The sequence below is a fragment of the Leucoraja erinacea genome, chromosome 2, assembly GCF_028641065.1.
Source record: "Leucoraja erinacea ecotype New England chromosome 2, Leri_hhj_1, whole genome shotgun sequence".
NCBI lineage: Eukaryota > Metazoa > Chordata > Chondrichthyes > Rajiformes > Rajidae > Leucoraja > Leucoraja erinaceus.
The window spans coordinates 132,175,925-132,189,973 of NC_073378.1; the positions used below are offsets into that span (position 1 = coordinate 132,175,925).

The following is a 14,049-nucleotide window of genomic DNA, read 5'->3' on the forward strand; positions in this document are numbered from 1 at the left end:
GTTTGTTTTTAAAGTGCTCTATAAATAAAATTATTATTATTATTATTATTATTAATTAGAACTAGATAAGAGAAGGGCAGCTGGGTGTGGGTGGGAATCCGGCCCATTGACGTTTGGCTGCATTCGGAAATAAGCTTGTAAAATATTTAAACATTTTCATGCTGGAAATCTGAAATTAAACAAAAAAAAAACCAGGATTGCGAGAAATACTCAGCACGCCAAGCAGCATCTGTGGAGAAAGAGAAACAGCTGGTCCTTCATATTGGAGGCACATGAGACTAGGTGCTTGAATCTTGAGCAAGACAAAAAGGTGCTGGAGGAACTCAGCGGGTCACTCAGCATCTGTGGAGGGAATGGACACATGACGTTTCAGGTCGAGATCCTTCTTCAGACGGATTGGAGTAGAGCAAAGAAAGCTGTAAAAGAGAGGTGGGGTGGGGTAAAGCAGGGATACAGGTGGGGGGGGGGGGGGGGGGAGTTAATTGGCAGATGGGTGGAGATGGTGACAAAGGCTAGAGGTGAAAAGGAGACAGAAGGATGTAAGGTGAGTAGAGGAGAGAAGAAGAGGGGTGCAATGTAAAGCTGGAGAGAGGGGAGCGAGTAGAAGAGAGATGGCTTTATTGATGACAGGTCTTCACTCTTCACAGATGCTGTCTGAACTGTTGCATGGAATAGTCAGCCTATTTAGTTTAGTGCTAATCAGGGATGGGCAAACAAAAATAGCCCAACCACTAATGCCCACATCTATGAATGAGTCATAGACTCGGTGTCAAAGAGCACAGTGTGTCAAAAGATTCCAGGCCAAAGTATCTGTCTGTAGTGCTGCTATTCTATCAAGTCCTCCAGAGATGCTGCCTGACCCGCTGAGTTACTCCAACGCTTTGTGTTCTACTATTCTCCAACATTCCAGAAGCCTTTTATGCCTTGGGGATTCCGGTGTATATATCCTACTACAGAAAGCAAGAGAGGGGAGCGCTACGGACCTGACAGGCATGTTTGCATCTTGGTTAACTACAGGTCAAATGCCTGAAGACTGACAGATAGCTAATGTCCTTTATTTAAACAGGGCGGGGCGAGGCCAAGACCGGATCCTCCAGGCCAGTGAGCCTTGATTAGTGCTGGGGGAAATGACAGGAGGAAATTGCAAGGGATAAGATTTATATACATTTGAAAAGGCAGGGGTTGATCAGGGATAGTCAGTGTGGCTTTGAGAAGGAAATCGGGCCTCAGTAATTTAATGTGGGCTTTTTTGAGGAGGTAATCGAGAAGATTGTTGTAGGCCGGGTAGTAGATGTCGTCCACATGGATTTTGGCAAGGCATCTGACACGGTCCCGCTTGGTAGCTGATCCAGAAGGTTAGGGCCCAACTCTTTAACGTACACCTTTATGGTTCTCACTATCTACTCCATCCATTCACCTCTTTAGTATTCCTGCATTATGTTGTCCCCACCCCCCCCCCCCACACCAACCCAGACCTCCTTCAGCCTTCTCTGCTGCAAAAAAAACAGAGCATAAACATGAGACATAAGAACATAAAGAGAGCCACACAGTGGTAGAGCTGCTGCCTTACAGCGCCAGGGACACGGGTTCGATCCTGACTACGGGTGCTGTCTGCACGGAGTTTGTATGTTCTTCCTGTACCTGCGTGGGTTTTCTCCGAGATCTCCGGTTTCTTCCCACACTCCAAAGACATACAGGTTTTATGTCCATAAGTGATAGGAGCAAAATTAGGCCATTCGGCACATCAAGACTACTCCGCCATTCAGTCGTGGCTGATTTATCTTTATCTCGTAACCCTATGCTCCAGCCTTCTCCACATCAATATTTCCCTATCACTAATCAAGGATCATAGGCCCGTGGGAACCGGTCTTGTCCTTGCTACCCTGCTCAAATAAAGGACATCAACTATCTTCCAGTCTTCTGGCATCTGAGCCGTGGTTAACCAAGATGTAAAACTGCCTGTCAGGGCTCCAGCTAGATTTGTAGGTTAATTGGTTTGGTATCATTGTAAATTGTCCCTAGTGCGTGTTGGATAGTGTAAGTGTGTGGAGATCACTAGTAGGCGTGGACTCGGTGGGCTGAAGGGCCTGTTGCCGCGTTGTATCTCTAAACTAAACTAACACGCACGTCACTGGGATGTGGGAGGAATCCGGAGCACCCACGTGGTCACAGGAAGAACGGGCAATCGGCACACAGACGGCACCCGAGGTCAGGATCAACCCTGGGTGGCTGGCGCTGTGAGGCAGCAGCTTTACCAGCTGTGCCACCGTACTGCCCAATTGCTTAGTCACCAGGCACCCTGGGTGGGACTCACACCTGCTGGCACATTGAGCAATGAATTGGGAAACACACACTGGGACTTTGCACAACACCCAAGTCCCGAGATGGATTAACTCACTGCGGCTGTTTATGTTCGCCACCATCTATCTCACAACCCACCGATGTGCCCAGAGACCACTTCATAAAGAAACAGTGATACTTACTTGATGAGGTTCTCCAGGAAAAGACGTGCATTGCTCAAAATCTGTAACAAAATGAAAAATTGGTCACAAAATACGTAGCGGCACGGTGGCACTCACACCAGCTGGCAAATTGTAAGCAATGGAATTGCGGTTTTGAACACACTGGGACTGCTGCACATACAGTTGGTCCCGAGATGGATTAACCACGTGGGTTCTTTTGTTCGCCAACCATCTAACTCACGAGCTCACCTGCTGTGCAAGAGATGTACAAGTTTTTCAGTGCCCAAAGAAACCACGTGTAACTTAGTTTCCCTCTGGGTGCTTCGACAATTCTCCGAAGGGCATTGGTCACACCTCGGCAAATTCTCTTGACCCCCTGATTTGTACTAAGGACATTTCATCTGCCGTACGACACCAATGGCTTGGAGATACTCCGGTGATTGTGTAAACTAAGGGTGCCCTAGTGTGGTGCAGGACATAGTGTTCACAGTGGGTTTTGCTCTGGGATCTTCGACACTTTCCGAGTGCACCCACTCCAAAAGATGTACGAAGGGTTTGTAAGTGCATTGGCTTGGTACGAGTATGTAAAAAAAGTGTATAATTCTGTGCAGGATTTGGTTTTCACAAGTGCGGGGATCACTTTAGTGCATCTGCCTTGCATACGGGCATTTTTCCACGCTGTAAACTAAACTAATAATTCTCTTGCTGATTTGGTTTCTAATGACTTGACATTCTTATCTGCCGCATACGATCAATGGCCGTAGACCCGATCATCCAATTTATCTCATTTGCGGACCATGCGCTTCATAAAAATCTGCACTCTCTCTGTAACTGTTGCGCTATAACACAATATTCTGGTCAGGTATTTTGCTCCTTTAACCTCCTGTTGTACTTGTTTATGACTTGATTTTACAGCATGATTTAACAGGATAGAATGCAAACAATGCTATTCAATCTATCTCGGCACACATGACAATAATAAACAGTGCATTACAATACATGGACATCTCCCGGTATGTGAATACTTCACAGCAGCTTCGCCCACTGTGACCAGAGTCATTGCGTAGTAGACAGAGAGGTGAGGACAGATGAGCAGGGGTAGAAAGGAAGAAGAAAATCAAGATGTCAAAGCTTCAGAATGTCACAGAATCCAAATCTTTAAATAACTAAATCAACTGTTTAATTAAAATTAAAACAAATTCACTTTAGAAGGGTCCCGACCCCAAAACGTTACCCATCCATGTTCTCCAGAGACGCAATCTGACATGCTATGTATTTTGTGTCTATCTTTCATGTAAACCAGCATCTGCAGTTAACAATTTCATTTTAGGGCAGGGTCGTTAGGTTGCTTTTGGGAGGGGGGGGGTGGGGAGATGGTTTGAATCGAGAACAAATCCCAGAATAATTCTTTGGGAAATTCACAGGAAACACTTTATAATTCAGGGTGTTTGATTGTCATATGCACCAGGAACAGAACAATGACATTCTGACTTGCTCAGCGTTACTGGCATTTTAACACAATAACATTATAAAGATACTCGAGTTAACATTTAAATTCTGCTGCTGAACTAATGGGCCTCTTAGGCGATTTTTCAGACAACTGCCGGCGACTGTCAAGTCATAGCAGGTCAACAAAAAAACGGCAACTGGAACGGCGACTGTCATAGTGGAACACACACACACATCACTTCCTTCACCAGCCCGTTATGCAGGCGGGGACAGGGCAAGCGGGGGGAGCGCCGTCTAAGTGAAATTCACACAGTGCAAAGCCAATGTGATAAAGACACACACCGTGATGAACAGGAAGGTTGGCGCTATAATTAAGACGGTAAAAGCACAGTGTACGGGAAGGGTCACTTAATTCTTTTAAAAGGGAGGGGAGAGAAGGGGGAGAAGGGGTGGGGAGAAGGAGTGGAGACAACTTAAGAAGCCAGAGATATGGGGCTGTGGAGCTCGGCGGACATTAACATTACCAGTCAGTTACCCGTGGTTCTGAAATAGTCCCCTGTAGTAGCCTAAAACGTCACCTAAGTGGGACATGCCCATATTGTGCCTTTAACTGCGTGGCCCAGTGTAAATCAAAACAGGACAAGCACTGCCCTAATCAGTCGTACTCACTTCAGCAAACTATGCAGCGCCAAAGGTCAGGGTAACTCAGCCCAAGGCTCTATGAAGTCACCATGCTGGTTAATCCCTTTTTGTAGCGAACATGTGGAAATCTCAGACAGCCTGGTGCTGCTGAGGGATACCATTGCCCACGTGCAGGACAGACGGGTGGATGCCTGCCTGGTCAGCTTGGACCAGGGGAAGAATATCCCACACGTACATGATGGACGTGCTCTCCAAAATGGCCTTTGAGGAGGGAATCAAGAATTGGATCCAACTGCTCTATACCGATATCTATAGTGCCGTCCAAATCAATGGGTGGGAATCAGGCAGCTTCCCTGTCAGGTCTGGAGTCAGGCAGGGTTGCCCTCTCTCCCCGTCTTGATCATCTGTTGTATTGAACCTTTTGCCGAGTCCATCAGGAAGGACGCAAACATAAGAGGAGTGACATTGCCAGGCAGTGGGGGCACTCAGGTCAAAACCTCCCTGTACATGGACAATGTCGCCATCTTCTGCTCGTATCCAGAGTCAGTCCACAGATTGAGTCGGCCACGGGATCCAGGGTGAACCGCAGGAAGAGTGAGGCCTTGCTCTTTGGCAACTGGCCCGACCGATCTTCCGTCCCCCTCACCATCAAGCCTGACTTCTTGAAGGGTCTGTGGCTGTGGCGTGTGACAGGAATTGTCTGGAGCGGATAGCCAAGGTGGGAAAGAAACTGGAGCAGTGGAAGCAGCGCTCCCTCTCTACCTCTCTATAACAGATTAAATTTGGTCATCAGGTGTGAGGTGCTCTCGGGGCTGCTGTACTTGGCGCAAGTGTGGTTTATACCGAACTGCTCTGTCACAGAGGACTCTGTGATTCATGGACTGGCAAGGGTGATTTACAGACTGCTCCCAGTGACACATTCAGAGACTGACATCGAGTGCTGCTGGAAGGACATCAACTCGGTGAAAGAAGCTCTCTTTGGTCTCTTTGGTCTGATCCGGTAGGCGGCGCGGCTCTGGCCAGCAGCGGCCTCTGCAGTCTGTCCGCGTTTTTATTATTTTCTGTCTGTGTTTTAATGTAGTTGTGTTATTTTTTGTTGGGGTGTGTGTGTGGGGGGGGGTGGGGGTGGGGTGGGAGGGGGGGGGGAACTTTTTAAATCTCTCCCTGCACTGGAGACCCGACTTTTCTCGTCCGGGTTCCGTTGTCGTTGAGGCCGCAACGAGGAGCGGCCTCCAACAGGAAGAAGCCGGGGACTCAGGTGCCGACTCACCGTTGCCGTCGCGGAGCTGGCCGAGACCGGAGCGGTGGAGGACGCTGCTGCTGCTGCTGCTGCTGCTGAAGGGCTGCTGGCCGATGCCGCTGCTGAGTCGGAGGCTGCTGCTGCAGGTCTAGCGGACAGCGGCGCCAGAAGCCCGCGGATCCCTGGAGAGCGACCGCTTTTCGGGGCTCTCTGCAACGGAGAATTCTCCCGCCCGATGCAGGGGGTTGAAGAGCTCATGGAGCGGGGCCTCACTACACCGCCCCCGCGCAAGTGAATGGCCGCGGGTACTTGTTTAGGTACTTGCGAGCACACAGGGGCTCCAACACCAAGACCCGGTGTGCGACCTCGCACCACCCGGCGTGGCTGCAATGGCCGCGGGACAATCGTCATCGCCAGCCGGTGGCTTTGACTTTGACTCTGACATCGGGGGGGGGGAGAGTGCAGTGGAGAGATAAGCTTTTTTTTTTTGGCCTTCCATCACAGCTATGTGATGGATGTTTATGTAAAATTGTAATTATGTTGTGTCTGGGTCTATTTGTGTGTAATGTATGGCTGCAGAAACGGCATTTCGTTTGGACCTCTAGGGGTCCAAATGACAATTAAATTGACTCTTGACTCTTGACTTGACTCTAGAGCATTGTTGACCTCCCAGCGGAGCGAGATGTCCGTCTGGGAATGTTGCTGACCGGCCCGCTGCAGAGGTACGTGCTGAGGGACGCACTGAAGCTCGGTGCAGCCAACGCCAAGGCTCGGTGGGGGAGGACCACAGTCTAGGGTCCTTCCGCTGCTGGACATGGGGGACAGGGTGTGGAGACGCCCCTCAAAATAAGGGAAAGGACTCCACGCCAGTGGGCCACATGACTGGCAAAGCTGGGGGGTAAAATGATGTAATTTGTGTAAACTGTATTGAATGTATGCATAGCCTCCGAGAATGTCAGATGGAGTTTTGTAAGGATCATGTATTGTATATATTTATTTCTCAAATATAGTCTATTTTGAAATAAAATACATTTTTTAAAATGTGTCAAAGCCAGGGGTGAGGCAGGAACAGGAGGTTCACCTTCGCTGGTGCGGGCAGGGGGGAGGGAGGCACCAGGTGTGATGCTACATCAAATCTTAAAAGGCAAGTTACATTACAGATTAGGAATAATCATAGCACAGTTCATTTTTCTCCCCTGGGAAAGGTGGTGTTTATTACAATAGTTCCTAAACATCATTACAATAGTGAACATTAGTAAACATGATTACAATAGTGCCTGAACAGCAAGATTACTTGATTAACAACATGTGCTGTTCAAGTCACTGAAAGGCTTCTATGAAAGACGTTGTGAAATTGCACTCTTGCCTTCCCCTCCCTCCCTAAAATGGGTAGTTTATGTCATAAGTGATAGCAGCAGAATTAGGCCATTCAGCCCATCAAGTCTACTCCGCCATTCAATCATGGCTGACCTATCTCTCCCTCCTAACCCCATTCTCCTGCTTTCTCCCCATAAACCCTCACACCGTAAGAATCAAGTATCTGTCTATCTCTGCCTTAAAAATATCCGTTGACGGCCTCCAAAGCCTTCAGTGGCAAAGAATTCCTCAGATTCACCACCCTCTGACTATAGAAATTCCTCTCATCTCCTTCTTAAAGGAACGTCCTTTAATTCTGAGGCTATGACCTCTAGTCCTCAACTCTCCCACTAGTTGAAACATCCTCTCCACTTCCACTCTATCCAAGCCTTTCACTATTCGGTACGTTTCAATGAGGCGCCCCCTCATCCTTCTAAACTCCAGCAAGTACAGGCCCAGTGCCTTCAGACGCTCATCATAGGTTAACCAACTCATTCCTGGGATCATTCTTGTAAACCTCCTCTGTACCCTCTCCAGAGCCAGTACATCCCTCCTCAGATATGGTGCCCAAAATTGCTTACAATACTCCAAATGTGACCAGATCTGTGCCTTATGCGCCCCAGCATTATATCCCTGTTTTTGTATTCTAGTCCTCTTGATATAAATGCTAGCATTGCGTTAGCCTTCCTTACTACCAATTAGACTTGCAAATTAACTTTCGGGAATCCTGCACCAGCACTCCCAAGCACCTCCGATTTTTGGATTCTCTCTCCATTTCGAAAATAGTCTACGCCGTTATTCCTACGACCAAAATCCATAACTGCACACTTTGCTGCATTATATTCCATCTGCTACTTCTCTGCTCACTCTCCCAACTTGTCCAAGTCCTTCTGCAGAGTCCCTGCTTTCCCTACATTACCTGCCCCTCCATTTTCGTATCATCTGCAAACTTGTCCACAAAACATTCAATTCCCCTCATCCAAATCATTAATATACAACGTAATGAGTAGCGGTCCCAGCACCGACTCCTTTATTGCCACTGTCTTCTGCCAAGCAGCCAACCTGCTACCCATGCTAGTATTTACCCTTTAATACCATGGGCTCTCATTTTCTTTAACAGCCTCACGTGTGGCACCTTACGTAAATCTAGGTAAACAACATCCGCTGACTCTCCTTTGTCTGTCCTGCTATTTACTTCTTCAAAGAATTCCAGCAAATTCGTCAGGCAGGATCTTCCCTTCACAAAACCATTAAGGAAGTTAAACCCATTCATATGTATTTTACCTAATTATACATAGATGTTACACTGGGAACAGAACAATGAAATTCTGACGCAACAGCTTTACAGGCTTTTAATACGATAACATAATAAATAAATTAGTTAATATTACATTAAACTAACAGTAATAGACACAAAGTGCTGGAGTAACTCAGCAGTCAGGGAGAAAATGGATAGGTGACGTTTCGGGTCAGGACCCTTCTTCAGACTAAATGCTAAATTAGACTGTAACCCAGAAGGGTCCTGACTTGAGACATCACCTAGCCTTGTTCTCCGAAGTTGCTGCCCGACCCGCTGAGTTACTCCAGCACTTTGTGTCATTTTTTGTAAACCAGCATCTGCAATTCTTCATTGAGGAATATTCCAACAGGGACAGAATAAGGCTGTTGGAACAGGCGATAACTATTGAAGGTTGAACATTGGTCGAGGAGCACTCCAGTCACACAATCCCATCTCCTATATTTACAAAGAGGATGTGTTGGGGCCCTCACGTCCTGTAGTCATGACCATCCTCAAGAAAGGAAATACCAATTTAGTCATTCGGGTGGCACAGCAACGCAGTGGTAGAGTTGCTGCCTTACAGCAGCGGAGAACCGGGTTCTATCCTGACCACAGGTGCTGTCCGTACGGAGTTTGTACGTTCTCCCCGTGAGTTTTCTCCAAGATCTTCGGTTTCCTCCCGCACTCCTTGGAGCACAGGAGGATGGGGGGGGGGGATGACCTTATAGAGGTGTATAAGATTATGAGGGGAACAGATAGGGTTGATGCTCAGTCTTTTACCCAGAGTAGGGGAAAATCAAGAACCGGAGGTCACAGGTTTAAGGTGAGAGGGGAAAGATTTAATAGGAACCTGAGGGGCAACTTTTTCACACAGAGGGTACACGGAACGTGCTGCCTGAGGTGGTAGTTGAGGCAGGTACTATAAACAATATTTAAAAGACATTTGGACATGTACAGTACATGGATAGGAAAGGTTTAGTGAGATATGGGTCAAAGGCGAACAGGTGGGACTGGTATAGATGGGCCATCTTGATTGGCATCGGCAAGCTGGGCCAAAGGTCCTGTTTCCATGCTGTATCACTCTACCTACTAATTCAGTCTCATGTAGACATATCTTACCTGCTCTGCTACTTTCTACGTTTCAACTTTTTTTGCCACAAGGCTGCATCCATCACACTAATGACATCAATCTCTTTCATATCTTTCGTAACACACCATTTACTCTCTTCATTATCTCCATCAATTATTAATTTAGCAATCATTTACAGCAAACGTGTGCCTTGCCCTTTGGATCGCTCTCATCTAACCAACATCGTGACCTCAGTAAGATGTCGAACAATTGACAAGTGATAATATTCCTCTCTTCTTTCACAATAATATGAGACATCAGCAGACTCATTCTTCAGCTTTCATAATCGGACGAAGATATCTTTAACACCCAAACGCGGTGGAGAAATACCACCCGTGCTGCCTCCGCAAATCCCCACAGCCCATTAGCAGAATAGGCCAAACGATGCCCGCGCTTTAGCCAACATTCCCAGCAACGTGACTCTTATTACACAGCCAGTTCTGTGCAACAAACTAAATCATTTACAAGAGTGGTATAGGGGCCAGACCTACCTCATGTGGACCTTGTACTTTTCCTCTGCAACTGTAACGCTATAACACTGTGACACTCTATTCTGCACCCTGGTATTTTTCTCCATGCACTCCCTATTGCACCTGTGTATGGTATAATTGTACTCATATACAGTATGATTTGACTGGAAAGCACACAAACAAAGCTTTAGACTATATCTTGGTGCATATGACAATAATAAATCATAATTGGAGCACAGGAGGAAAAAGGGTGATCTTATATTGGTATAAAATAGATAGGATAGGATCTTTTACCCAGAGTAGAGGATTCAAGAACCATGGGACATAGGTTTAATGTAAGAGGAGAAAGATTCAATAGGAACCCGATGGTCCTGTCCCACTTGGGCAATATTTTCGGCGACTGTCATAGTCGTAGTAGGTCGCTGAAAAAGCGGCGACTGGACTCCACCCTACGACAATGTCTACGACAAACCACCACCTAGTCAACGTCCAGCTACGGCAAGCTACCGACAACCGGCGACCCATTAGGACATCCACCTACGACAACCTACATTCCACCCACAACAAGCTACGACAAGGTAAGACAATTCAGTCGCCGGTACCTGTTGCCGGTTGACGTACGAATTCATCGGTCAGCACCGGTGACAACCTGCGACAGCACCTACATCAGGCGAAATCAAGCTATGCTAATTGGTGTCATGCTGGCTCGAAGGGCCGAATGGCCTACTCCTGCACCTATTGTCTATAAGCCAACTGTCGCCGAAAAGGTTTTAAACATTTCAAAATCTAGCGGCAACCAGAAAAACGCTACGACTGTTTGGGCGACTGAGGAGACTACTCACGACCATACAGGCGACACCCTGGTGACCATGTGGCAACAGTCTAGTCGCCTGTATTCCATATAACCATATAACAATTACAGCACGGAAACAGGCCATCTCGACCCTTCTAGTCCGTGCCGGACACATAATCTCCCCTAGTCCCATATACCTGCGCTCAGACCATAACCCTCCATTCCCTTCCCATCCATATATTCGCCTAAAAAAATCGCCTCAGTGGGACAGGGGCATAGGGGACAGTTTTTTTTCCCCATACAGAGAGTGGTAAGTACATGGAACGAGCTGCCAGAGGAGGTAGTTGGGGTAATAATAATAATAATAATAAATTTTATTTGTGGGCGCCTTTCAAAGTCTCAAGGACATCTTACAGAAATTAACAAGAGTAAAAAAACATATAATCGGAGTAAAATAAATAATAAAGACATCACCAAAACACAAATTAAAGACAGAATTCGATCCAAAGACAAAAAATCAAAAACACAATGTGAAAAGAGAGCAGCGGCAGCTAAACCGCGCCAGCGTACACTCTCCCTTCCGATACTATAACAATATTTAAAAGATATTCAGATGGCAAAGATTTAGAGGGCTATGGGCCCAATGAGGGGGAGGTAGGATTAGTATTGGTCGGCATAAACAAGTTGGGCCAAAGGACTAGATTCTGCGCTGTATGACTAATTATTCAAAGATGTCCTTGAAACTTCCTGGAAAAGTAGCGCCCTCTCAATATGGACGAGGAGCATTTGGGATGGTACGAGGAACGTCAGCACTATGATCCCACGTTACATGCGAACACCCTGCAATGTGGTACAGCAACCTTGCTCGTGATGTTTAAAAACCTCTCCCTTATTGTAATACAATCGGCTTTTTAATATGGTTTTCTACAACACAAGGTCTCTCGAGTCAGGAACGCAACAGTGGCAGAACGACCTGCGTGAAGTATTAGTTGGAGATTCATATCCTCTGCCAAAATTAGTTCAGTCATATAACTAAAGCTTAAGTACTGAACAACAAAAAACAAATTAAAAAATGACTCCTGTGCATATTTTGAACTCATTATAAACTCATTGCGGTTACTAGAAAGTTCAGAACACATTACTGTAAGTAGGCTCTCAAGCCTTTGAGCATCAAAACTTCAAGGCAATTCCCCCCCCACCCCTCCGAGCCTTATACTATTCTCAGACCACTATAATAATTAATAAACTATTAGCAAATGATATAATTAAGAAAAAAACTATTAGTATTTTTTGCACATGCTTAAAGTCATAAATTATGACAAGTCCCTTCGCAAGAAATGTCTTAAACTAAGTTCTTGTGATTTAATAGCAAACTACGCAAGGAGAACAGGCTGGATGGAATGGAGCTAAGGATAGGCAAAGAGTGAGAACTGAAGGAGTTACAGTATGGAGGCTGAAGCCACAGCTTCTAACGAAGGAGAACATAGTGTCCAGATTTCAAGTCACAAGAGCACCACTTGGCCCCTCGAGCCTGCTCTGCTCTGCTCTCCAACTGTAACGCTGTATCTGCATATTTCTCTCTAATGGGCCTATCCCACTTAGGCGATTTTTTAGGCGACTGCCGGAGACTAGGTTGTCGCCACATGGTCGCCGGGGTGTCGCCTGTATGGTCGTGAGTAATCTCCCAAAAAGTAACAGTGTCTATCTGGTGGCCGCTGGATTTGCAACAAAATGCCAATGCTGGAAGTTGCTGTTTTATGTCACTTCCGTCCACAGATGCTATCTGATTCACTGAGTTCCTCCAGCAGTTTTTTTTTTAAATGCAAAGACTAGAAGGCATGGCTTTAAGATGAGAGGGACACAGTTTAACAGGGGACACCCGCAGGGCAAATACTTTACACGGGGAGTGGTTGGTGCCTGGAACGTGCTGCCGGGGGCAATGGTGGAAGCAGATACAAGAGCGGCGCTTAAGAGGCTTTGAAGGGCATATGGATCTGCAGGGAGGGAATGGAGGGATATAGATCGTGTACAAGCAGATGAGATTGGTTTAAATTAGCATCATGTTCAGCATAGACATTGTGGGCCGAAGGGCCTGTTCCTGTGCTCTATGATGCTGAAGGTTTGTTCAGGGAAAAGGAAAGTATGTCATCAAACAAAATTGTTATCAAACAACTCCTTAGAGGTGTAGTAGAGATATTGGAGAGAACTTAAGAAATAAATTAGTGCAGCGGCGCCTGCTGGTGCCTTGGGGTAGTCAAACCCTCGGATTGGCTACTCCAGTCACGTGGGTGCGGGGAGCGGGTTTTGCGCGCTTTTTGTCGAGTTCATTCATTCGAGCGCCACACTTGTGGATGCAACACCGTTTATTTCTTTGTTTTGCCGCTCGTAATTAAAGTTCATTGAATTAACTCACAGTCTCGACTCCTCTCAACTGGTGACCCCGACACGTCCAATCGTTATTGGACGCCGACAATGCAAGCCGCTGCCGCTCAACAGAACGCCGTCGGCCTCAGGCTGCCGGTGTTCTGGGCCGAACAGCCACAGGTTTGGATCGCCCACGTGGAGGCACAATAATAAAGTTAATGGAATTAACTCACGATCTCGACTCCGCTAAATTAGGAGGGCCAAAAGGGGCCATGAGATTACCCTGGCCAATAGGTTTAAGAAGACTTCTAAAACCCTTTAAGTATATTAGAAGCAAGAAGGTTGCTAAGGAAAGAGGACATTCCTTCAGTGGAACGTCTGTGTGTGTGGAGTCAGGCGATGTTACTGAGGCCCTGAATGAATACTTCTCATTGGTATTTACCAGGGAGAAAGCTGCAGAGACTGGAGAGATTATACTACAGTGATGCATCACAGCTTGGTTTGACAACAGCTCTGCCCAAGACCATGAATATTGCAGAGAGTTGTGGATATAGCCAAGTCCATCACACAGGCTGGCCTCACCACCTACCCCATCTACACCATGCTGTTTCTAGAAAGCAGCCAAGGCAGAATCAAAATGTTGGAGTAACTCAACGGGACAGACAGCATCTCTGGAGAGAAGGAATGGAAGACGTTTCAGGTCCAGACCGTTCTTCAGATCCAAATCACCACCCATTCCTTCTCTCCAGAGATGCTGTCTGTTCCTCCAGCATTTTGTGTCAACCTTCGATTTAAACCAGCATCTGCAGTTCTTTCCTACACAACATAATCAAGGACTGCCTTATTGGGCCAGAGACCCCAGTTC

General features: G+C 46.7%; 1 protein-coding gene across 2 annotated transcripts in view; it reads right to left on the minus strand.

The window, feature by feature from the left end:
- dgat1a (diacylglycerol O-acyltransferase 1a) overlaps positions 1–14,049 on the minus strand; it is a 98,369-nt gene that overhangs the window by 51,667 nt on the left and 32,653 nt on the right. For both annotated transcript variants that reach the window (XM_055665482.1, XM_055665486.1), the window contains one exon: positions 2,484–2,524. In XM_055665482.1, coding sequence (XP_055521457.1) covers positions 2,484–2,524 — 41 coding nt within the window. The remainder of the gene's footprint in view (positions 1–2,483; positions 2,525–14,049) is intronic.